The sequence below is a fragment of the Astatotilapia calliptera genome, chromosome 3 (assembly GCF_964374335.1).
Source record: "Astatotilapia calliptera chromosome 3, fAstCal68.1, whole genome shotgun sequence".
NCBI lineage: Eukaryota > Metazoa > Chordata > Actinopteri > Cichliformes > Cichlidae > Astatotilapia > Astatotilapia calliptera.
In genome coordinates this window covers 57,759,517-57,784,369 of record NC_137424.1, presented here as the reverse complement: position 1 = coordinate 57,784,369, position 24,853 = coordinate 57,759,517, and the positions used below count along the sequence as shown (strand labels likewise).

General features: G+C 40.7%; 3 protein-coding genes across 7 annotated transcripts; 2 read left to right on the top strand and 1 right to left on the bottom strand.

The window, feature by feature from the left end:
• Window positions 1-231: 231 nt before the first annotated feature.
• LOC113017231 (tripartite motif-containing protein 16-like) lies at window positions 232-3,675 on the bottom strand. The gene is made up of 2 exons (XM_026160387.2): window positions 3,496-3,675; window positions 232-2,785 (listed from the first exon to the last, which is right to left on the bottom strand). The coding sequence occupies exon 2, from the start codon at window positions 2,487-2,489 to the stop codon at window positions 816-818; it is 1,674 nt and encodes a 557-aa protein (XP_026016172.2). The 5' UTR covers window positions 2,490-2,785; window positions 3,496-3,675; the 3' UTR covers window positions 232-815.
• Window positions 3,676-6,515: 2,840 nt separating this feature from the next.
• LOC113017279 (uncharacterized) lies at window positions 6,516-11,593 on the top strand. Of its 3 annotated transcripts, none has more exons than XM_080298663.1 (4): window positions 6,516-6,815; window positions 7,827-8,009; window positions 9,110-9,373; window positions 10,491-11,593. In XM_080298663.1, exons 2-4 carry the CDS (start codon window positions 7,838-7,840, stop codon window positions 11,237-11,239), a joined length of 1,185 nt encoding a protein of 394 aa, XP_080154789.1. In that variant the 5' UTR covers window positions 6,516-6,815; window positions 7,827-7,837; the 3' UTR covers window positions 11,240-11,593. The 3 variants fall into 3 exon arrangements, with proteins under 3 accessions (XP_080154789.1, XP_080154788.1, XP_080154790.1); XM_080298662.1 differs by having other exon boundaries at window positions 7,821-8,009; XM_080298664.1 differs by lacking the exon at window positions 10,491-11,593 and adding an exon at window positions 9,468-9,870 and having other exon boundaries at window positions 7,821-8,009.
• A 3,142-nt stretch (window positions 11,594-14,735) lies between these two features.
• On the top strand, window positions 14,736-23,323 carry LOC145419311 (uncharacterized). Of its 3 annotated transcripts, XM_080298637.1 has the most exons (5): window positions 14,742-14,845; window positions 15,125-15,819; window positions 18,514-18,777; window positions 21,676-22,401; window positions 22,990-23,323. In XM_080298637.1, the coding sequence occupies exons 2-5, from the start codon at window positions 15,648-15,650 to the stop codon at window positions 23,076-23,078; spliced, it is 1,251 nt and encodes a 416-aa protein (XP_080154763.1). In that variant the 5' UTR covers window positions 14,742-14,845; window positions 15,125-15,647; the 3' UTR covers window positions 23,079-23,323. The 3 variants fall into 3 exon arrangements, with proteins under 3 accessions (XP_080154762.1, XP_080154763.1, XP_080154764.1); XM_080298636.1 differs by having other exon boundaries at window positions 14,736-14,845; window positions 21,676-23,323; XM_080298638.1 differs by lacking the exons at window positions 21,676-22,401; window positions 22,990-23,323 and adding an exon at window positions 18,872-19,498.
• Window positions 23,324-24,853: the final 1,530 nt, after the last annotated feature.

Here is a 24,853-nt window from a genome sequence, read left to right as displayed (position 1 = left end):
AATAAAACCACTAACCAGACTGATGACAGATTTCAAACATGCTGAATATGAAGAGTAGTATAATGTAAACTCACATGATTATCAGCCATAAGAACAAATTCAGATTTATATTGATGATATATAAGGTATATAAATGTTAGTACAGTGTTATGGTCTGTCTAGGCGTGGCAAGACCATAACATAAGAGTGATCCATCCCCATCTGATCCAAAGCAGCACATCACGCAATTAATACTTTTTGACAGTGATTTATTTACAATGAGTGAATTTAGAAACAAAGGAAGGGAGATTATTATAACTTCGAACCTAAGGACAAAATAACAAACAGAAGGGAGCCTATCTCAGGGATAAATCAAACTTACCTATTCAAAAGAATTAAACCAAACCACAACGACTTACCTCCCTAACTAACAAAAACAGGAGAAAACTGTGATCAAACAAAAAGGCGGTCCACCCGTACATGCTCCTGCATTAAACAAACATTACTATACAGTAAACACACAGTCTGCCAGTTGGGATGGGCCGAGGATGAATGACTGGCCGTCCAGGGGGGTGTCTTCTTATATGCTGCCTCCTGGTCATTAGCCAATCGGTACGAACAGTCCCACTGGATGCACCAATCATGGAGAGGCACCTGCACACTCAGATTTGAATATTAAAATTACGACAACAGTCGTAACAAAAGTTTGAATCAGTCCAACATTATTTTCACACATCAATGGACCACTGAACTTCTCAGCTTCTAAAATGTAAAGCCTCATTTAGAAACTACACAAGTACATATAATGGTCAGGGATCAACATGAACCTGTCTTCTCTATTTGACTTTAATCAACTCTGCAGTGGCTCCAAGTCCATAAAGAAAAAGTCCAGCATAGAGCGGCTGAGTGAATGTGGTCTGGACTCTGTGGAGGAGAGTCATAGTTTCAGAGACGCTGTAGAAAGACAGAATACCTGCTCTGTGATCCAGGTACACTCCTACTCTGGTGGACGGAGGACCTGAGAGGTGAGTTTGGACATTGTTATGGCGAAATTTATTATTGTCTGTGTACCAATATAATGCCCAAGATTTGTCGTTGCGTCCAAAGAAACATTCATTCACTCTCCCTACTCTGCCGATGTTCTTGTATGTGACTGCTATACAAACTCCTCCCCATCCCCACTCCACCTCCCAGTAACAACGTCCAGTCAGACTCTCTCTACTCAGGACTTGATAACATCCTGTGAATCTGTCTGGATGATCAGAATAAGACTGTTGTTGCTTCATAAATGTTACTTTTCTGTTCCCTTCAGATAATAACAGATGTGTGTGAGTTGTGTTTGGATCCAGTGTGATTTCACGTGAACATTTTAAGAATCCAGCTCTGGTCTTTGGCTCTGCTGGTGACAGTAAAACATCCTCTTCAGTGACTGTCAGTGAGATGTTTGTCCATTCCTCTCTCAGAATGTCCTGTAGTTTATCTCTGGTCTCTGACACAGCTGCTGTCACATCCTCAAAGTAGCTCAGAGGACGAATATTGATGCTGGATGAGTGTGTAGACTCACTGAGTGCTGACAGTGAGGGGTAGTTGTGTAGAAACTGGTTGTGATCCTCTGTGTGTGAGAGCTGCTCCAGCTCGCCGTCTTTCCTCTTCAGCTCAGCGATCTCCTGCTCCAGCTTCTCCTGAAGCTCTTTGACTCGACTCACTTCAGTTTCCTGCTGGGATCTGACCTGCTGCTTCACATCAGAGCTTCTTTTCTGGAGGAGACGGATCAGCTCAGTGAACATCTTCTCACTGTCCTCCAGTGTTTTATCAGCAGAGCCATTGATGGCCTCCACCTCCTGTTGAAGCAGCTTCACATCTTTCTCTCGCTCCTGGATTCTCTGCTGGATGTTTAGTCGTCTCACCTCGAGCTCCTTCTGCTTCTCAGTCCTTTCTGCTGCAGCTGGGACTGTTTCATGGCCTTTATGTTCATCCATCAAGCAGAGATAACAGATACTCTGCTGATCAGTACGACAGAAAATCTTCATCACCTCATCATGACGAGAGCAGATGTTCTCCTGGAGCTTCTTGGAGGGGGCCACCAGCTTGTGTTTCTTTAACGGAGCTGCATCATAGTGAGGTTGGAGGTGTTTCTCACAGTAAGAGGCCAGACAGACTAAACAGGACTTGATGGCTTTCAGCTTCCTCCCAGTGCAGACATCACAGGCCACATCTTCAGGTCCAGCATAGCAGTGATCAGCTGGAGCAGCTTGGAGTCCAGTCTTCTTCAGCTGCTCCACTAAAGCTGCTAACATGGTGTTTTTCTCCAGGACAGGCCTCGGTGTGAACGTCTTCCTACACTGAGGGCAGCTGTGGATTCCCTTCCTGTCCTCTTCATCAAAGTGGGTTTTAATACAGTTCCTGCAGTAGCTGTGTCCACAGGGAATAGTCACCGGATTTATCAGTAGATCCAAACAGATGGAACAAGAGAAGGTTTCTCGGTCCAGCTGAACTCCTTTCTGTGCCATTTCTCCTCTCAGTGTCAGTGACTGTGTGAGTTTCTCTTCCTTATAACTGAAACTAGTCTGATCTCTGATCTCAAAATGTGAATGGAGCCTGTCAGCTCTTACACATCACCACATGTTGACTGCATGTCAGAATGATAGAAGTGATACAGACGATGGTATCAGATCCACATTAACGTGATGGTATCAATACTTTAGTTTGTGTCTCTCCTTTAACTTAAGTCCGCTTCATCAAACAGCACCTCTCTTCTTCTTCAGATCTTAATGGCATTTGGCAAACACAGATCCATTTTCATCACCTGTGCAGACAAGGGTAAAGCAGTGAAAAGGAAAAAAGAAAATCTTTGAATCAATCAATTACACAATTGGCCTGACAAATTCCTTCCAATTCTAGCAAACTGTTGCATCCAGTAATATGCGTTTTACTGATTTGATTGTTTTCCTAACCAATGTTTCCAAGACAAGTGAGAATCAACAGACACCCCAACATAAAACTGCCAGTCCTTTACTCAGGACATGATATGTGCAATTTAGACATTTTTCATCTTTAAATCACGTCCTCACAGTGAAACTTTTGTCATTCTCTTTAATAAGAAAGAAACAAGTAATCTGAGCTGCTTTGATACTTACAGCATCTCCGTGGTGGGGGGAGGCCTAATCTCATAGCTAATTTATCCACATCTTACTTGGCTCATCAAACATAATAACAACAGACAAGCCGTCACATTTCTCGCTATAATATGCATTTTAAAACAGAACTTTTGTCCCCGTTTCTGTTTTCTTTTTTCTATTTCAGGTACTCCGGATAAAACCCCACAGACGCTCTTTTGTTGTCAGGCAGCAGACTGTGGAGTCCATTAACGCTTATTTGACTGAGTCGTGTGTCTTTATCTTGTTGAAACACATCTCTACAAACACTCGTCAGAGAGCCGTTTCTCAGTATTTTAGCACTCTTCATCTCCCTACAGGCGTATTTATCGCTGTTGTTGCTAAATCTGGTTCCACTCACCGAGCCGAAGAGTTTTTCTTCTTGGGCCATTTTTTTATACTTTACGTCCCTCTTCGTGTCTCGTTGTCACGGTTACACTGTCCATTTTCTCCACATTACAGATTTCATTTTGCTCTTATTGTGGTTTTCGCCTCGTTTAACTTCGTCGTCGTCGTTTCTTGGCGGTTAGCAAACAACGACGTGGCGCATTACCGCCACCAAGTGGCTTGGAGTGTGGACTAGCGTTAGCTCATAGCAAACAATCAAATAAATAATACAGTTTATTATTATTGTTGTTGTTGTTGTTGTTGTTGTTGTTGTTGTTGATGATGATGATAATAATAATGCTAGAATAAAACACATAACACAACGTTGACAAAAGAAGAGCAATAAACACAAAAGCACAAGATAAAATGAACAAACAGTGGGTTCACAGTGAATATGCAGATTTGAACAGATGGGTTTTGAGTCTTGATTTAAACTGGGGGAGCAAACCAATGTTTCTTATATCTGGGGGCAGAGAGTTCCACAGCCTGGGAGCAGAGCAACTAAAAGCTCTGCTTCCCGTGGTGGTGAGGCCATAAGAAGACACAGAAAGCTGGATAGAAAAAGAAGATCGAAGTGAACGGGCAGAAGAGGTAGTGCTTAACAGGTCAGAGAGGTAAGGAGGAGCAAGGTTATGAAGGGCCTTGACGGTGAGCAGAAGAAGTTTGTATATTATCCGGAAGGACCCAGTGAAGTTTAGTGAATTTTGAACCAGTTGAAGCTTATGGGGGGATTTTGGAGGAAGACCCTGGAAGAGAAAATTACAGTAGTCAATGCGGGAGGTAATTAGACTAGGACAAGAATGGATGTAGACTGGGTGGAAAGAGAAGGACGTAATCTGTTGATATTGCGTAGATGGAAATAGGCAGAACGAGATTATTGATGTGAGATTTAAAGGAAAGTGAACTGTCTAGGATGACACCAAGGCTCTTAACCTGAGGAGAAAGGAAAACTGTGGAGTTATCAATAAGCAGATAGAAATGATTTGCATTCAAAAGGTTGAATTTAGTGCCAATAAGGAGGATTTCAGTTTTATCCTCATTTAGCTTAAGAAAATTAGAGCTGAACCAGGATTTTAAGTCAGGCATTCTGTAAAAGAAGAAAGTGGGAGGGAGGATGGATGGATGTCAGAGATGCTGAGAGAGGAAAGTCTGCTTAGAAGGACAGAGTGAGAGATGAGATCACTGAGGAAGACAGGTTCAGGGGGGCGGTATACAGTAGCTAAGATGGTGCGAATAGGTCCAGTCAGACCAAATTCAGACCAAACACATGGGTCAGCCACACGAGTAAAAATAGGACCGTAATTTCCTAGCATGTACAAAAGAAATGACTGTAGTCATTGTCAAAGAGATTGTTAAAAGTTTGAAAATAGTTGCCGTCTAATTTTTAAATGGCGATAGATTGCCAACTGAATGACACTTTACTGACCATCTATTTGAATTCTTGTTATATTCTTATACAGCAACATATATGTGATTTTTTATGTGTTAGCAAAGTTAATTGATAGATAATACAAGTATTTGCTAAAATGACCCCAACTGTAGGCAGATTTTAGACTGACAGCAGATATTATCGACAGCTTAATAATCAAATTTTCCAGCAAAAACAAAAAAACAACTCAAGTGAGGGAACTTTATCTTAGTGCACAAAACAGATACTGACAACATTTAGATTTAAGGACATAATTTGCAGCTGGAAATAAATGTGATAAATAGCAATATGCTCATATTGCAAAATGTTAAAAACTAATAGCAATAACATAGCATTGTGAGTGAAATATTGTGATGAAATTCGTTATTATGGCTGATAATGTGAGTTTAATTTATACTGGTATTTATATTCTTTAAATGTCTCAGCAGCAATCAAAATAATAATTATTATTATTTTAAAGAAATCTGAATCTGAACATATTTCAAAGCTTCAAAGTGAGTTCTTCATACATGATACGTGACAAACATTGACACACATTTGACACACATTTCACTTAACATTAAGCCGCTGTGCTTAAATAACATGGATCTCACAAAGGCCAGCACTGTTAAAATAGAGCATGGAAAGGGCCAGTGTGCATCTAATGTGTTACATTTTTGCAGTCAAAGTATTTTACTGAATATATTTTAATGTATTGATTCTAATTATTTCAACTTTATTTCATTTCCACTATATTTGTCTTGTATACATTGTAATTTGCACTCTCTAGTGGTGGAAAGATAAAGCTCCATGGAGCATTGAAGCTTTTATCTATTTGCTTCGTTCATGGACTGAAGCTTTACGATGCTTTATTTGCTCTTTTGTGCCATCAAGTGGACAATAAATGTAAAACAGGCAGAGTGATTATAACGACACTCTGTGAGGTATCGTAATGAATAAATGAATGAATTATGTTTGTGATGCCAATATATAAATTGTGAACATATTAACTCTGTGTGTGTCTACATGGTACAATGGAGGGTTCAAAAGGGAAACTGAAACCAAAATGGCGGGAAGGTTTTGCACTTGTGCTACTAGGGACATAATGTAACACCTAAAATAAGAGCAGTATTTTAATCGTTTCAAGCAACAAAAGTTTATACAAGTTGGAATTTACGTTTTTCTGTCCTTTCTAATACTCTAGATGTTTCCAGTGTTTGGTTGACCCAGCTATGTTTGAACCTCCACTGTTGTGTCCGCAGGTCTGCGGTATTCAAATGATGGGACAGTTTTCTACAATTACATTATTAGAATACATCAATTTACCTTGAGTCACAAGGGTGACAAGTCTGTGTGTGTGTGTGTGTGTGTGTGTGTGTGTGTGTGTGTGTGTGTGTGTGAGAGAGAGAGAGAGAGAGAGAGAGAGGTATCAGGAAGTGAAATAAGAACAGAAGTCGATGGCGGGAGAAAGAGCGGTGGTGAAAAAAGTTCAACAAGAGGCGAAAACACACACACACACACACACACACACACACACACACACACACACACACACACACACACACACACACACACAACAGCAGAGGAGGGGGGAGGGTCCACGAGAGGTTTGACCGGCAGGTCTGCGAAGGGACCGGAAACAGCAGAGCGACGTGACGTTTCAGGAAGTGAAATAAGAACAGAAGTCGATGGCGGGAGAGAAGAGCGGGGGTGAAAAAAAGGTCAAACAAGAGGGGAAAATACAAAAACAAAACAAAACAGTGAAAGTAAATCTGTAATGTGGATGAAACGGACAGTGAGCGCAATGTAACCGTGACAACGAGACACGAGGACGGATTTAAGTCGAGGTTAAAAAACTGTCTCCAGAAGAAAAAGTCTTCGGCTCGGTGAGTGGAACCAGTTTCAGCTACAACGGCGATAAATAAGCATGCAGGGAGGTTAAGAGTGATATAATACTGAGGAACGGCTCTCTGATGAGTGTTTGTAGGGATGTGGTTCAGCAAGGTAAAGACTCACGACTGAGTCTAGTAAATGGAAAGGAGGTGCAGTTTGGGCAAAGTGTTCAAGCAGTAGGTAGAATGACAATGTGGTGGAAAAAGTGACAAGGTGGTGATAAAGTGGCTGAAGTGATAACGAGCTCAGCATAGACAGGAAAACATGACAAACATCATGTGGAATCAGCTCATTGTTATTGTTATTAATATTTTTACTTCAGCTGGGGTAATTGATGGATGAAGGAAATAAGTTCCACTGAATTACAACAAGTAGATATAGGAAAATAAGATATGTGTTACTATATAAGCTATGGGACAGATTTATGAAGCAGGACAGATTATTGTGACGCAGCAGTTGCAGTGAGATTTAGAAACATTGTACTGTAATTTATTTAGAAGCGTGAAGCCAGTTCACTTGAGTAAAGAACAGCTCAAAAACCAACCGATCTGATGAGGGAAACAGTGATGGCCTACTAGCTAAATCAAGATGTGACCCTGTGAACGACTTCCCTAAACCTGCAGTCCAGCAGTTCATCTAAACAAAAGGCACCTAGACTAAAACAGATGTACTTGTGTTTGCTATACCATAAAACAATAAAAGAAGGTACGAGCTCTTCTTGTGACTCCAGGATCTGAGTGTGAATGCCAGAACACTCTGGAAGACACACAGTCTTTGCAAACTACTAAGGATCACACATCCTATCACTACACAATCAATTATTCACCTCTAAGCATATATGGTTTTATTTTTCTAAGCATAAATGACAATCAACAATATAAACCTGACAGACTTGAATGGCCCGTATTTGTGAGAAACACAAACTAAAGTATTGATCCCTTCACGTTAGTGTGGGTCTTATACCAATATGTCTGTATCATTTGTATCGATCCGCCCAGCCCCAGCCTCAGCAGCAATGAGTTCAGCTCAGTATCTGAGAGAGTTCATCAAGGAGAGACTAACTGCTGTTTGTGAAGAAATCTTCTCAGAGGTTCAAAAAACCATCGTCCAGTATGAGGAGGAGATCAACCGTCAGCACAGACTGCTGGATATCAGCCGGAAACCCGACAGAAACTCACACATCATAGGTATGGACATGTTTTTAACTCTGTGCTGTTCAAGCTCAGATTCTTCAGTGTGACTGACTTTACTAGAAGAAGTTAAAGTGGGTATTTATCAGTGCTGTGGGTCAGTGTCCAGTGATGGTAAATGGCCTGCATTTGTATAGCGCTTTTCTAGTCCATAGGACCCCAAAGCGCTTTACACTACATTCAGTCATTCACCCATTCACACACTGGCGATAGCCACATTGTAGCCACAGCTGCCCTGGGGCGCACTGACAGAGGCGAGGCTGCCGGACACAGGCGCACACCGGGCCCTCTGACCGCCACCAGTAGGCAAACATGGGGTTAGTATCTTGCCCAAGGATATTTGCAGCATGCAGCCAGGAGGCAGCCTGGGATCGAACCACCGACCTTCTGATTAGTGGCTGACCTGCTCTGCCACCTGAGCTACAGCCACCCTGATGGACTATGTTGGACTGGTGCAGGTCCATGGTCACTGCTAGATTAGGTGTTGTGCTGTTTGGAATAACACTACCCTCAGCCGTGGTGAGAATATCCAGAATAAATCTAAACTAGTTTATATCATTGCACAAAACCAGATTTCAATAAATGATTAAATATGTTGACCGAAGTTTTCTGCAGTTAAATTTAAATATAGTTAACGAAAGCTCCTTTTTTGATTGACATATTTTGATTCATTTATTTAAAGTGTTTGTCGAACAGATTCCACTGTTGAGTTCATCGAGTGTCAGTTTTCCTCTCCAAGCACTGAGACAGAGCAGTAAAGATAAAGGTAGATCTCAGATATACAATACACATTTAACTTTAAAAGTTGTTACCAGACTTCTCTGAAGTGGATGACCTGTTAGGAGGCAGTAAGAGAGGAGGAAAGACCACAGAGGAGGTTCATGGCTGTGCTGAAGGAGGACATGCAGAGAGTTAGTGTGAAAGCGGAGCGTGCTAGAGATGGTGTGGTGCAGGCAGATGATCTCCTGTGGAGGCCACTAAAGGGGGCAACCTTTTAGGATGGCTGCCAAACGCACAAAGTGCTTTTTAAAAATAGTGTTTTCTGTTACTGTTCATCACATTAATGACCTTTTTATTGTGTTTCTTTTCTCCTCAAGACCCCCCACAACAACATGTCTGTGAGGAAGAGGAGGGTCTAGATGAGCAGCAGGTCTGTAACCAGGAGAGGAACTCCAGTCTGGACCAGGAGGACCCAGAGCCTCCACAGATTAAAGAGGAACAGGAGGAGCTCTGCAGCAGTCAGGAGGGAGAGCAGCTTGGACTGAAGCAGGAGGCTGAAGGCATTATTGTCTGGACTGATGAAGAGCGACTCACACTGCTGGAGACCATCTGGAAACCAGAGTTAAAGTTGGATAGAATAGGTATGTAAAATTATTATTGCTTTTATATTATTAAAATGAATATGACTCATGTAGGATCCTAATCACAGGTTACAGGTTTTTTTTTCCTTTTTAGAAGCACAGAAAGAATTAAAAGTCCAATCAGCATGAATGCATCTCTTTTCTCTTAACATGTAACATTAAACCTCCACTTGGTATAAGTCAAAGAAACTGACTTGAGTCTGTATGTGTGTACAGTACCGTATCTTATATGTTGGAGCTATTTGTTCTTTATTTTTTTCATTTTAAAATTTGTTTAAAGTTTGTTGTTAGTTGACTTATATTTTGGGGTTTATTCACAAGTTTTATTTGTAGGTTAATATTTGTTTTAATGTTTGGTGTGGTTTTGGTGTTTACCTTGTTAAGTCAGTCAGTAAGAGCTGTAGGGCCATTTGTTTGTATAAATATAGAGACTGGTATTGGACCAGCATGCACTGGCCTAAGTTTTTTTTTTTGTTTTTTTTTTTGTTTTTTTTTTACCAGAGCAGGCGAAGCAGCAGCAGGAAGTAATAAAAAATGAATCTTGCTATTGCTTGCCAAACTGGACGAATAAGCCATAAAAACGCAACTTTCAAGTATGGATAGTGGACTGCTTTTGCCTGCGTACAAAATATTATCTCAGTGCAGTAGTAGCTTGTGGATTTGTAATTGTGGGATGCTTGGTTTGTCAAACAAAAGGAATTGCCACTACACTATATTTTAAAATACTTTGCACATATTTTATACTGTAGACAATAGCCCAGCAACCACACCCTGAACTTCAACAGATAACAAACTGATGAGCAGTCAGGCCGAAGCCTCCATTTCTACCTGTTCATGTTTATAAAGTAAAATCACTATGACGACCACTTTAAAGTCTCTTTCTATTGGTTTTCATTTTTAATTTGTGTTTTCGGCTTTGTGTTCATACCTTAATACTAAGAGAAAGATCATATGTGTGTCCTTATTAGGATAGGGATTTGTGTTGGTGTGTGGCAAATTAGTAGAAAATGGATTTCAGGTCATTTTCACAGAGAAATGTGAAAGTAATGAGAATATTCAGAGTTTACAAAATATTTTCACCCGTTTTTCTATCATTTTTCTCTATTTGTCTCTTCAGACCCCACACAGCAGCAGGTCTGTGACCAGGAGGACCCAGAGCCTCTACACATTAAAGAGGAACAGGAGGAGCTCTGCAGCAGTCAGGAGGGAGAGCAGCTTGGACTGAAGCAGGAGACTGAACAAAAACTAAACAGTGAGCAGCTCCTTTCTCACAGCTCTCCTGAAACAGAGAGCCAAGAAGATAAAACAGGTCACGATCAGAGAGTAGACGACACTCCTGCATCAGACAGTCAGAGTAAAACTGAAACAAAGACAAATGTTCTAACATGTGACAATTGTGGAAAAATGTTCAACTCTGAGTCCGATCTGACTACACATCGGAGAGTTCACACACGTAAAAAATCATGTTGTTGTTGTTGGACCTGTAGGACAAACTTCTGTCAGTTCTTGAAACTTCACACAGGTAAGAAATCACATCCTTGTAGCACCTGTGGGAAGGAATTAGTTTCAAAGTCAGCACTAGAAGCTCACATAAGAACTCACACAGGTGAGAAGCCGTTTTCTTGCAGCACCTGTGGGAAAAGTTTCTGTCGGAAATCAGCACTGAAAACACATACAAGAACTCACACAGGTGAGAAGCCGTATTCTTGTAGTACCTGTAATAAAACATTCGGTCAGAACTGGACACTGCAAGCTCACGTAAGAACTCACACAGGTGAGAAGCCGTATTCTTGTAGTACCTGTGGAAAGAAATTCAATCGGAGCACACACTTAAAGAGACACATAAGAAAAATTCATAATGCTTGAAATATTCATGCTTCCAAAGTGTGAGACAGCTTTGAGTCGTAGCAGTGTGTGGGTGGTAGAGCTCACTAACCAGAAGTCAAATCGCTGCACTGATTTAAATAAATGTAGAAACTGATGTTTTGACTCTTACAATCTTTTCACATTTGTGACCTTAATCTGGTCAGTCCTTGAGTATGGGTGCATAGTTTTATGTTTTATGATAAGTGTGGTTTGGATGATCCTGTGGCTGGACTCCAGAGTTGGATCAGTTTGGCAGCGACTGTAGTTGTAATGGCTCTGCTAACGTATCCAGAATTGAAGACGTGTTCCAGTTTTTTGTTCGATACTGAAATAAATATGTGTGTTGAGGAAAAAGTCTGGGTGTTTTCTTTTGTTAAAAAAAAGAGAGAGAGAAAACAGTCTTAGAGGAACTATTTGTACACAGAATGTGCTCGTTTTTATTGAAAATGTAACCACTAGGTGGCAGTGTTTCATGAGACAGAGTTAGTGTAGCTGCCCCTGCGCTTATTTGAGCTAGTTGCTAGAAGTTGCTAAATGTCATTGACTTTCTGTGGTTTCTGGTTGTTAGTGATTAGCAAAATTACTTCATGAAACCAGCTCCACGGGGACACCTGCTGGCCAATTTTGTTATCGCTACATGTTGTAGATGCTGTTCTGTGAAACAATGATTCAGATAAGCCCAGCACAATTTTAAACAAAGTTCCTTACTACACCAGGCGATCAGTAATTACGATCAACAGAACACAGGGTTCCAACTGTTTTTGGATTCAGTTGGCTTTGGTTTTTGATCACAACCCACAAAGTTTGGTTGACATTTATAATTTCTAGTTCTACAACATCATCACAAGCATCAGTTCTACACTCTCAGCCAAAGGTAAACGCTGGCATAGCATTAGGTTCTAGTTTAAATTAATTAAAAAACATATATTGAAATGGAAAAAAAGACAAAATATGCTCTCCTCCTATATAAAAAAAGTAACGTTTGTTATATTTTCATGGGCTTATTCTGACCAATCATAATAGTCCATTTCACATACATTTTAAAATAATTCTCTGTTGACAAGCGTCTGTCATCATCTATATGACAGAAATCACAGAATACGATTATTTATTTAATTACACTTCTAGTGATTCTAATGTTTAAGAAACTACATTTGTCTGCGCAATCTACAGCAAAGTAAGAGAGACAGTTTTCTTTTGCACATGCTCGTGTAATATGTCATTTTACAGAGTAATGCAAAAGTAATCAGTGTTGGGAAGGTTACTTTTAAAATGTATTTGACTACAGATTACTGAATACATGCCCCAAAATGTATTCCGTTACGTTACTCTGAGTAACGTAACGGAATACATTGGATTACTTAATGTATTATCATGCTTTTTACAACTACATGAATGTACTCTTGCTGTGTGATTTTTTTTTTTTTTACTATTACTGAAGGTTACTCGTTATACCAATACCAACTAGATTTTTAAATCCTAATATAAAATGAGTAACAGTAGGGTGGACATTAGGTAAGCCTGCACTTTTTGCAGTGATCTCGTATAGAAAACTATTCCGTGCGTATATAAACAGGTCCGCAGCTCCGAACCGTAGTAAAGGGACCTCTGGCTAATAGGTCGACTTCCGTGTCAGGCCGAAAACTATCTTTACTTGTTTGGGTCAACTTTGCCCAGCGAGACAGAGAGAGGCGTTGAAAGGCTGCTCCAAAAGAACTTATTGTTTCGAGAGAAAAAAACACGAGCGCAGCGTACAGTCGAGTCTTAATAGCTTACTTACAACTGGGCTTGTCAGGCTCTCTTCTTGGCTGCAGTGGTTATTATGATATTTACATGCTTCCATCTCCCGTTTCTGCTCGGTGACAACTCCTTTTTCTCCCTCCCTCGCTCACAGACACATAACGGGTATGGCAGTCCATTCTCCCTCAGCATGGACTACACTACCCATGAGGCCACATTCTTTAGAGCATTGCCTGTAACACTCTGCCTATTGCCTTCAATTAAAAATCAAAATTAAATATTTTTTGAATAATAATTTGTAAAAATATTTCATCAGGTCATTATGAGGGCCACAAGTAGAGGTGACATGAGCCACGAGATTGAGACACAGGCATACAGCCTCTTAATACATGTTTTGTTTGGTTTCCACCACCATGGAATTACCAAAAATAGAGAGGGTAGAGACTAACATATGAAACAGGAAAAGACCCTGTGTAATCCATTTATTTCAACAAAGTAACTGTATTCTGAATACCACCCTTTTAAACGGTAACTGTAACGGAATACAGTTACTCATATTCTGTATTTTAAATACGTAACGCTGGTACATGTATTCCATTACTCCCCAACACTGAAAGTAATATAATGAGAAGTGTAACAAATTACTTTCTCCTGGGAGTAGTTAAGTAATGTACTGCTTTACTTGTAAGAAAAATGTTCTGTGTAATATTTAAATTACATTATTTTTCTGAGTAATGACCCCAACACTGATCACAAGAATGAAGGGAAATGCGTCCAACATGCATAAACATTTGACCTGACAGCATGTAATTAATCGGCACAATGTATTTGATTTGATTTGCTGCTTGGTGATAGTGGTGACTCTCAAAGCAGAGCCAAGGAGATTTGATAAGAGAATCAAGAAGTGATGCTGAGAATGGAATCGGAATCTCAAAATTCTTATCAATCCCTAATCACATCCCTAAGAAGTCGTTCGGACCTCTGTGCCAGACAGCAGGAAGGTCGAAAGTTTTTCAATGTCTAATGTCTTTGTGTTTCCCTGATGAGCATCACTAATAAATAATACAGATTTTTGCAAACAACTTTTATTCCTTGAATTATTTTTCTATTGGCAGCAAAGAATTTTATTGTTCTACTAGCACACAGGAGACATGCCCTGTACTTGCTGACCTCATATCAACTCTTAACTTGGACTATGTTGGAATTCTGCCTTTATATCTCAAACCTTTAAACAGCACCGAGTCTGCACCAGAGAGCATAAGAACTCAAAGTGTCTGGAGCAGCTTAGCCTCATTTATTAGAGGCAATCAAGTCTTATTTTTAGATCCAGTTTAAAGTTTGCGCTTTTCCACTCTGAGCGCTCAAAGTGCTTTTTACAACTTGCCCCATTCACCCACTCAAGCAAGCTCTTTTTTTCTATGCTGTTCCTATGTAAGTACTTTCTAACATTCACACACAACTTTCACAAACACACGCACTGATATTGTTTCATGCTTAAATTTCAGATGTACTGCCACACAATTTGCCTCACTGTTAGAAAAACTAAATGACAAACTGAGACTGAGCAGAGGCAGAAAGTTTGACCTTGTCTTGCCAGAGGTGTAAATGGGGAAGTCTGTTGTGCCTTTATACACTGCCTCCTAGTGACACAACCTGAGGAGTTGTTTAAACATAGCAAAACAAACAGGGGTGAATGTACATGCAACAGGTGTGTGCCATGATTAGTTGTTTCATCATAAATGGAATGGTGCAAACATGCAGACTGGTTGGGGATTGAACCACCATCCTTGTGATTAACAGATGACCTGCTCTACCTCTTGCAAAGCCAGCTGTGTCTCCCCTGATAGATTTTCTCATATAAAATTTGTAAGTATAGCTGTGTATTTGCAAATGATGGTCCTTGTTGCACATTAAGCGTGTTTCATGACTGCTTTCAATGCAGTGAAAGCAGAGGCAGTGGCAGCTTGTCAAGTGTGCTAATCTCCCTCAACATATGATGCATTTTTCCGCCGTTGTTGTCATTCTGACTATAAAATGCAATTTTAAAGATTCTATTAAATGAAGATACCATTATCTTTAATGTGAACAAAAAGATTTTATATGAAATAAAACTGAGCAAAATCTTTTCATCTTTCTTCATTCCAGGATGTCACTCACTTTATTTTGTGTTAGCAGGAACTTCATGTTCAGCTCAGTGTGATTGACTTCAAATGTGAGAAATCGTTACACAACTGAACCAGCAGTAAACATTAAAGTGAGCAGAGAGACTGAAAAACAAAGAAACTCTTCTTCATCATGGTTGTAGAAAACTGTCACACAGAGCTGAGCCGAGGAGGACACCTGGTGGACAAACATAGACATGACAAGAAGAATCACTAAAGCGCAGAGGAGCGACAAACAGCTGAAAATACTTAATGAAAAGGATTCTCACGCACCATAAAAAGACTCAACTTACAAAGTCTAACAGTCTTTTATTATCTGTCTGTATAATGTGACCAACATGTAAATATAAAGACCGCGGCCCTATGGGACGGTTGAGGATTGATCACGTGACACGAAAAGCGGGAACCGCTAGCTTAGACGACGTAAGCTTCATGTTTGATTTGCACTTAGCCGAGGACTTTAGTTTGGTGATCTTATATGAAAATATTTCAGTTGTGAAGCAGCAATGAGTTCAGCTCAGTATCTGAGAGAGTTCATCAAGGAGAGACTAACTGCTGTTGGTGAGGAAATCTTCTCAGAGGTTCAAAAAACCATCGTCCAGTATGAGGAGGAGATCAACCGTCAGCACAGACTGCTGGATATCAGCCGGAAACCCGACAGAAACTCACACATCATAGGTATGGACATGTTTTTAACTCTGTGCTGTTCAAGCTCAGATTCTTCAGCGTGACTGACTTTACTAGAAGATGTTAAACTGGGTATTTATCAGTGCTGTGGGTCAGTGTCCAGTGATGGACTATGTTGGACTGGTGCAGGTGTTCCAGATCTACTGGCGTTTAGATCAACTGGCGTTGGTCGAACAGATGTGTGGCAGTCTTGCGTTTCAGGAGCTCCTACCGACAAATCAGCAAAAAAACGCCAAATGTGTCATCTGTGACACTTGTGAGGTTGTCTCAAACACACTCCGTCAGTCTTGATGCTGTTGAACAACAAAATGTTTAAAAATGTGGCGAGTTTACCTGGTAATATCCTCATGCGCGACGCGATCGCGAAAACAGCAAACAATTAACACCACGCCGATGTTGTTCACAGGACAGCAAGAGTAAACGATCGGGAGATTCTTGTCGTCGTTATCGTTCCCCTCGCACGGTTTATTTCTCCGATTTCAGCGTTTTTGCTTCACAACTAAAGCGACCAGTTTACTTTGTGCACTAACATGGAGTCGAGTCAACCAGCGCCACCTCTGGCCAAGTGCCACAGCCTACAGCCAGATCAGCCTGTGACACATCTGCAGCACGTTTGAATTCGTGTCATGCACATTTGTACCTTTCAATTGTGTCTGTTTGTGCGTCATGCAAATAAACCTTTGAAAAGAATGAAATGACACTAATATTTCACTAGTGTTGTGTTGCGGGAATTGCCGTCTTGTGTGTGACTGGATGCAGTAAGGAGTGTATGTGATGTGTGTGTGTGAGCATGCGCGTGAAGGAAACGCGGGGAGCGAAAGAGGAAAAAGAGAGGGAGAGTGTGTCATGGGTAGAGAGGGCGACCGGGAGCAGCGTTCTAACGGGCTACTATGCAGTGTGTTTTCGAAGTGTGCAGTACTGTTATTAAAGCCTCATCTCTTCAGTACTCTCCGGTGCCTCGGCTGATTTCTGTCTGCCTCACTACTCCACAAAAGTGAAGGGAGTTAACCCCGAAGGAGGACAAACTTCGGCCCTGGAGGAAGCGTCTCCCCTCGCGTCTCCCGACCACGGTCAGGGGACTGACGGCGAGGAATGGTTAACAGTTGTAACATCACATGTCGTTAGTGTAGTCTGTCTGTGTCTTTTCTCTGCGAACAAACATTTTAGAGTTGGTTGTTATATACAGTCTGTATAAGTGTGGTTAATCTAATAAACATTTGTAAGGAGATGGCAGTTTCTGTGAATGTACTGCAGGTGATTAGTAATAAACAGTCAGACAATGACTCTGACAATCTCATTCAGTCTTGCAGATCGAATGCACCTTCTGTGGAAAGTGGTACCACACAGTGTGTGTGGACTTTCCCTGTGCAGAAGGCGACTACAGATGTTGTGGGTGCTAAATAAACAGAAAAAACTGATCCCTGTTGTCTTTGCTTACTGATTGTTTTTAGTGTTGACAATCCACATTGCTGGGATTGCATCTGTCAACATGTTTGTGGGTAGATCTGGATGTATCAGGGGTTAGTGCAGCCACTCAGTCTCTACTCAATGCGATCATAGCAGCAGGTGCAGATGTGTCACAAGTTGATCTGGCTGTAGGCTGTGGCACTTGGCCAGAGGTGGCGCTGGTTGACTCGACTCCATGTTAGTGCACAAAGTAAACTGTTCGCTTTAGTTGTGAAGCAAAAACGCTGAAATCGGAGAAATAAACCGTGCGAGGGGAACGATAACGACGACAAGAGTCTCCCGATCGTTTACTCTTGCTGTCCTGTGAACAACATCGGCGTGGTGTTAATTGTTTGCTGTTTTCGCGATCGCGTCGCGCATGAGGATATCACCAGGTAAACTCGCCACATTTTTAAACATTTTGTTGTTCAACAGCATCAAGACTGACGGAGTGTGTTTGAGACAACCTCACAAGTGTCACAGATGACACATTTGGCGTTTTTTGCTGGTTTGTCGGTAGGAGCTACTGAAACGCAAGACTGCCACACATCTGTTCGACCAACGCCAGTTGATCTAAACGCCAGTAGATCTGGAACACCGGTCCATGGTCACTGCTAGATTAGGTGTTGTGCTGTTTGGAATAACACTACCCTCAGCCGTGGTGAGAATATCCAGAATAAATCTAAACTAGTTTATATCATTGCACAAAACCAGATTTCAATAAATGATTAAATATGTTGACCGAAGTTTTCTGCAGTTAAATTTAAATATAGTTAACGAAAGCTCCTTTTTTGATTGACATATTTTGATTCATTTATTTAAAGTGTTTGTCGAACAGATTCCACTGTTGAGTTCATCGAGTGTCAGTTTTCCTCTCCAAGCACTGAGACTGTGCAGTAAAGATAAAGGTAGATCTCAGATATACAATACACATTTAACTTTAAAAGTTGTTACCAGACTGCTCCGAAGTGGATGACCTGTTAGGAGGCAGTAAGAGAGGAGGAAAGACCACAGAGGAGGTTCATGGCTGTGCTGAAGGAGGACATGCAGAGAGTTAGTGTGAAAGCGGAGCGTGCTAGAGATGGTGTGGTGCAGGCAGATGATCTCCTGTGGAGGCCACTAAAGGGGGCAACCTTTTAGGATGGCTGCCAAACGCACAAAGTGCTTTTTAAAAATAGTGTTTTCTGTTACTGTTCATCACATTAATGACCTTTTTATTGTGTTTCTTTTCTCCTCAAGACCCCCCACAACAACATGTCTGTGAGGAAGAGGAGGGTCTGGATGAGCAGCAGGTCTGTAACCAGGAGAGGAACTCCAGTCTGGACCAGGAGGACCCAGAGCCTCCACAGATTAAAGAGGAACAGGAGGAGCTCTGCAGCAGTCAGGAGGGAGAGCAGCTTGGACTGAAGCAGGAGGCTGAAGGCATTATTGTCTGGACTGATGAAGAGCGACTCACACTGCTGGAGACCATCTGGAAACCAGAGTTAAAGTTGGATAGAATAGGTATGTAAAATTATTATTGCTTTTATATTATTAAAATGAATATGACTCATGTAGGATCCTAATCACAGGTTAAAGGTTTTTTTTTCCTTTTTAGAAGCACAGAAAGAATTAAAAGTCCAATCAGCATGAATGCATCTCTTTTCTCTTAACATGTAACATTAAACCTCCACTTGGTATAAGTCAAAGAAACTGACTTGAGTCTGGAACCTAACTAAGCTGTTAGCTTAATGAAGTTTTATTGCCTTAAAGGGTTGTTGGTTGTTTTCTAAATACAGTATTTCCTCGATTATCAGGAGGGTTGTGTTCTGGGACCCACCACATTAGGTACGAATCAATGAAATGGAAACCATATCTTTTCTAAAATTATTTTTTAGATGTTTTAAGCCATAATAACCCTCCCTACGCTTTTTCAAACCCTTTGTATAATCTTAAAACATCTGTATGTGTGTACAGTACCGTATCTTATATGTTGGAGCTATTTGTTCTTTATTTTTTTCATTTTAAAATTTGTTTAAAGTTTGTTGTTAGTTGACTTATATTTTGGGGTTTATTCACAAGTTTTATTTGTAGGTTAATATTTGTTTTAATGTTTGGTGTGGTTTTGGTGTTTACCTTGTTAAGTCAGTCAGTAAGAGCTGTAGGGCCATTTGTTTGTATAAATATAGAGACTGGTATTGGACCAGCATGCACTGGCCTATGTTTTTGTTTTTTTTGTTTTTTTTTACCAGAGCAGGCGAAGCAGCAGCAGGAAGTAATAAAAAATGAATCTTGCTATTGCTTGCCAAACTGGACGAATAAGCCATAAAAACGCAACTTTCAAGTATGGATAGTGGACTGCTTTTGCCTGCGTACAAAATACAGGGAGTGCAGAATTATTAGGCAAGTTGTATTTTTGAGGAATAATTTTATTATTGAACAACAACCATGTTCTCAATGAACCCAAAAAACTCATTAATATCAAAGCTGAATGTTTTTGGAAGTAATTTTTAGTTTTAGCTATTTTAGGGGGATATCTGTGTGTGCAGGTGACTATTACTGTGCATAATTATTAGGCAACTTAACAAAAAACAAATATATACCCATTTCAATTATTTATTTCTACCAGTGACACCAATATAACATCTCCACATTCACAAATATACATTTCTGACATTCAAAAACAAAACAAAAACAAATCAGCGACCAATATAGCCACCTTTCTTTGCAAGGACACTCAAAAGCCTGCCATCCATGGATTCTGTCAGTGTTTTGATCTGTTCACCATCAACATTGCGTGCAGCAGCAACCACAGCCTCCCAGACACTGTTCAGAGAGGTGTACTGTTTTCCCTCCTTGTAAATCTCACATTTGATGATGGACCACAGGTTCTCAATGGGGTTCAGATCAGGTGAACAAGGTGGCCATGTCATTAGTTTGTCTTCTTTGATACCCTTTCTTGCCAGCCACGCTGTGGAGTACTTGGACGCGTGTGATGGAGCATTGTCCTGCATGAAAATCATGTTTTTCTTGAAGGATGCAGACTTCTTCCTGTACCACTGCTTGAAGAAGGTGTCTTCCAGAAACTGGCAGTAGGACTGGGAGTTGAGCTTGACTCCATGCTCAACCCGAAAAGGCCCCACAAGCTCATCTTTGATGATACCAGCCCAAACCAGTACTCCACCTCCACCTTGCTGGCGTCTGAGTCGGACTGGAGCTCTCTGCCCTTTACCAATCCAGCCACGGGCCCATCCATCTGGCCCATCAAGACTCACTCTCATTTCATCAGTCCATAAAACCTTAGAAAAACCAGTCTTGAGATATTTCTTGGCCCAGTCTTGACGTTTCAGCTTGTGTGTCTTGTTCAGTGGTGGTCGTCTTTCAGCCTTTCTTACCTTGGCCATGTCTCTGAGTATTGCACACCTTGTGCTTTTGGGCACTCCAGTGATGTTGCAGTTCTGAAATATGGCCAAACTGGTGGCAAGTGGCATCTTGGCAGCTGCACGCTTGACTTTTCTCAGTTCATGGGCAGTTATTTTGCGCCTTGGTTTTTCCACACGCTTCTTGCGACCCTGTTGACTATTTTGAATGAAACGCTTGATTGTTTGATGATCACGCTTCAGAAGCTTTGCAATTTTGAGACTGCTGCATCCCTCTGCAAGATATCTCACTATTTTTGACTTTTCTGAGCCTGTCAAGTCCTTCTTTTGACCCATTTTGCCAAAGGAAAGGACGTTGCCTAATAATTATGCACACCTGATATAGGGTGTTGATGTCATTAGACCACACCCCTTCTCATTACAGAGATGCACATCACCTAATATGCTTAATTGGTAGTAGGCTTTCGAGCCTATACAGCTTGGAGTAAGACAACATGCATGAAGAGGATGATGTGGACAAAACACTCATTTGCCTAATAATTCTGCACTCCCTGTATTATCTCAGTACAGTAGTAGCTTGTGGATTTGTAATTGTGGGATGCTTGGTTTGTCAAACAAAAGGAATTGCCACTACACTATATTTTAAAATACTTTGCACATATTTTATACTGTAGACAATAGCCCAGCAACCAGACCCTGAACTTCAACAGATAACAAACTGATGAGCAGTCAGGCCGAAGCCTCCATTTCTACCTGTTCATGTTTATAAAGTAAAATCACTATGACGACCACTTTAAAGTCTCTTTCTATTGGTTTTCATTTTTAATTTGTGTTTTTGGCTTTGTGCTCATACCTTAATACTAAGAGAAAGATCATATGTGTGTCCTTATTAGGATAGGGATTTGTGTTGGTGTGTGGCAAATTAGTAGAAAATGGATTTCAGGTAATTTTCACAGAGAAATGTGAAAGTAATGAGAATATTCAGAGTTTACAAAATATTTTCACCCGTTTTTCTATCATTTTTCTCCGTTTGTCTCTTCAGACCCCACACAGCAGCAGGTCTGTGACCAGGAGGACCCAGAGCCTCTACACATTAAAGAGGAACAGGAGGAGCTCTGCAGCAGTCAGGAGGGAGAGCAGCTTGGACTGAAGCAGGAGACTGAACAAAAACTAAGCAGTGAGCAGCTCCTTTCTCACAGCTCTCCTGAAGCAGAGAGCCAAGATCAAGTAGAAAGTCAGCATGTGGACTCAGGATCAACTAGAAACATGGAGCTGAAGCAGAGAAGACATCACAGAAAGACAAGTCACGATCAGAGAGTAGACAGCACTCCTGTGTCAGACAGTCAGAGTAAAACTGAAACAAAGACAAATGTTTTAAAATGTGACAGCTGTGGAAAAACTTTCAACTCTGAATCCGATCTGACTACACATCGGAGAGTTCACACACGTAATAAATCATGTTGTTGTTGTTGGACCTGTAGGACAAAATTCAGTCAGTGCTTGAAAATTCACACAGGTAAGAAATCACATCCTTGTAGCACCTGTGGGAAGGAATTAGTTTCAAAGTCAGCACTAGAAGCTCACATAAGAACTCACACAGGTGAGAAGCCGTTTTCTTGTAGCACCTGTGGGAAAAGTTTCTGTCAGAAATCAAACATGGAAATTCATACAAGAACTCACACAGGTGAGAAGCCGTATTCTTGTAGTACCTGTAAAAAAACATTCACTCAGAACTCAACACTGCGATCTCACGTAAGAACTCACACAGGTGAGAAACCGTATTCTTGCAGAACCTGTGGGAAAAGATTCAGTGAGAAATCAAACATGGAAATTCATACAAGAACTCACACAGGTGAGAAGCCGTATTCTTGCAGAACCTGTGGGAAAAGATTCAGTGAGAAATCAAACATGGAAATTCATACAAGAACTCACACAGGTGAGAAGCCGTATTCTTGTAGTACCTGTAATAAAACATTCACTCAGAACTCAACACTGCGATCTCACGTAAGAACTCACACAAGTGAGAAACCGTATTCTTGTAGTACCTGTAAAAAAACATTCACTCAGAACTCAACACTGCGATCTCACGTAAGAACTCACACAAGTGAGAAGCCGTTTTCTTGCAGCACCTGTGGGAAAAGATTCAGTGAGAAATCAAACATGGAAATTCATACAAGAACTCACACAGGTGAGAAGCCGTATTCTTGTAGTACCTGTAAAAAAACATTCACTCAGAACTCAACACTGCGATCTCACGTAAGAACTCACACAAGTGAGAAGCCGTTTTCTTGCAGCACCTGTGGGAAAAGATTCAGTAAGAAATCAAACATGGAAATTCATACAAGAACTCACACAGGTGAGAAGGCGTATTCTTGCAGCACCTGTGGAAAGAAATTCAGTCAAAACACACACTTAAAGAAACACATAAGAATTCATACTGGTTGAAATATTCATGCTTACAAAGTGTGAGACAGCTGTGAGTGATTTCAATGCAGTGAAAGCAGAGGCAGTGGCAGCTTGTCAAGTGTTCTAATCTCCCTCCAGTCTATTGGTGACCTCACTTAACATTAAGATAAATCCTTCTGTTGTGATTCTGTGATTTATAAAATGTAATTTTAATGATTATATTCAGTGAATATATGTTTGTTGTGAACAAAAAGCTTTTATATGAAATAAAACTTTGAACAAAATCTTTTCATCTTTCTTCATTCCAGGATGTCACTCACTTCTGAAAATGTGAAACTAATCTTTGGCTACGTTCACACTGCAGGCAAAAGCGCATCAAATCCGACTTTTTTGACCCTATGTGACCCATATCCGATCATGGTATGACAGTGTGAACGGCACAAATCCAATATTTTCAAATCCGATCTGGGTCACTTTCGTATGTGGTGCTGAATCCGATACACATCTGATGTTTTAGAAAGCGACTGCTATTGTATGGTCACGTCGCATTAAAGGCGTCTTTTACGTCACTGACACAAGACAGACGCCAATTATCAGCGCCGGAGAAGACATCGCGAACGCTTCCTGGCCATCTCGTGTGGATGTTAGTGAAACAGTTGGTAAGACAGCGTTGGAGGAACGTGGAAATTTTATTTGTACTGTACAATCGGCAGATTTTGACAGAAATCTGCAACTATCCTTTGAAGCACCGCTCCTCTCTAAAACAGCAATAAGGATCATTATTAGGCCATATGTAAATAACACAATAACTTTATTACTCAAAGCAAAATTGGGAAACGTAAAGTCCGAAGTCTTTATATTAAGGGCCAACAGTCAAACAATACGGTTTGCTCTGGGTCTAAACAGAGCGCGTTGTGTGAGACGTCTTTTTTTGCGCATGCGGGCTGCTTTGAGGGTTCACACTAGAGCACATTTGCTGTTGCATTTTATTTGTAGTGTGAACAAGCAGGCAAAAAAATTGGAATTGAGCATTAAGACCTGCAGTGTGAACGTAGCCTAAGAGACGTGTTTGGTTTTGCCTCATAAATCATTGTGTGTGTGTGTGTGTGTGTGTGGAGAGAGTTTTTCCGGAGGGTTAAATTGGGTGTTTTGCTAAAAAGTGATTCCAATGTTTCCATTTGTTTTGTTTTTTGTAATGTATAATGTCTTTACTTAAATTGTCTAATAGACTTTAGTGAGCAGGATTTGCAAAGGGGTTATATACAAAGTGTAAAAGTGTCTTTATGACTTTGCATTATTGTACCAACATTATAACCAATCCACTCCTTTTTGGCCACTTGAAATATGTTTACAGCCAGCTCATGCTTAAAAAATACATTTTTAAAGTCAGTGAGGTTTTTTTGGCTGGATAAACAAATGATATATAAAATTCACTTTGCAAATAACATAATTCAGTTTTTGGCACCATCAGCTCTCCTTCACAGTTGAGTGACATCCAACTCTTGAATTGAATTGAATGAATGCTTTATTGGCCATATGCAGGTCGCCCCGCAGAGGAATAGGACACCCCCCCCCCCCCCCCCCCGACTTACACACACAACAAAGACATCACATGGGAATACAGTCGGAGATTGGCAGCATTACAGAAAAAAAACACTGAAAAAGTACACAACAATGGGAAAAGTACGAGAGGAAAAAAAAAAAGAGACCTCTCCTCATGCTGGGCACCTATGGGAGGACAGCATGAGAACAGGAAACAAAAAAAACTCCTCTGCACAGAGAGCACATAAATGTCCACATCACAACATTGGAGC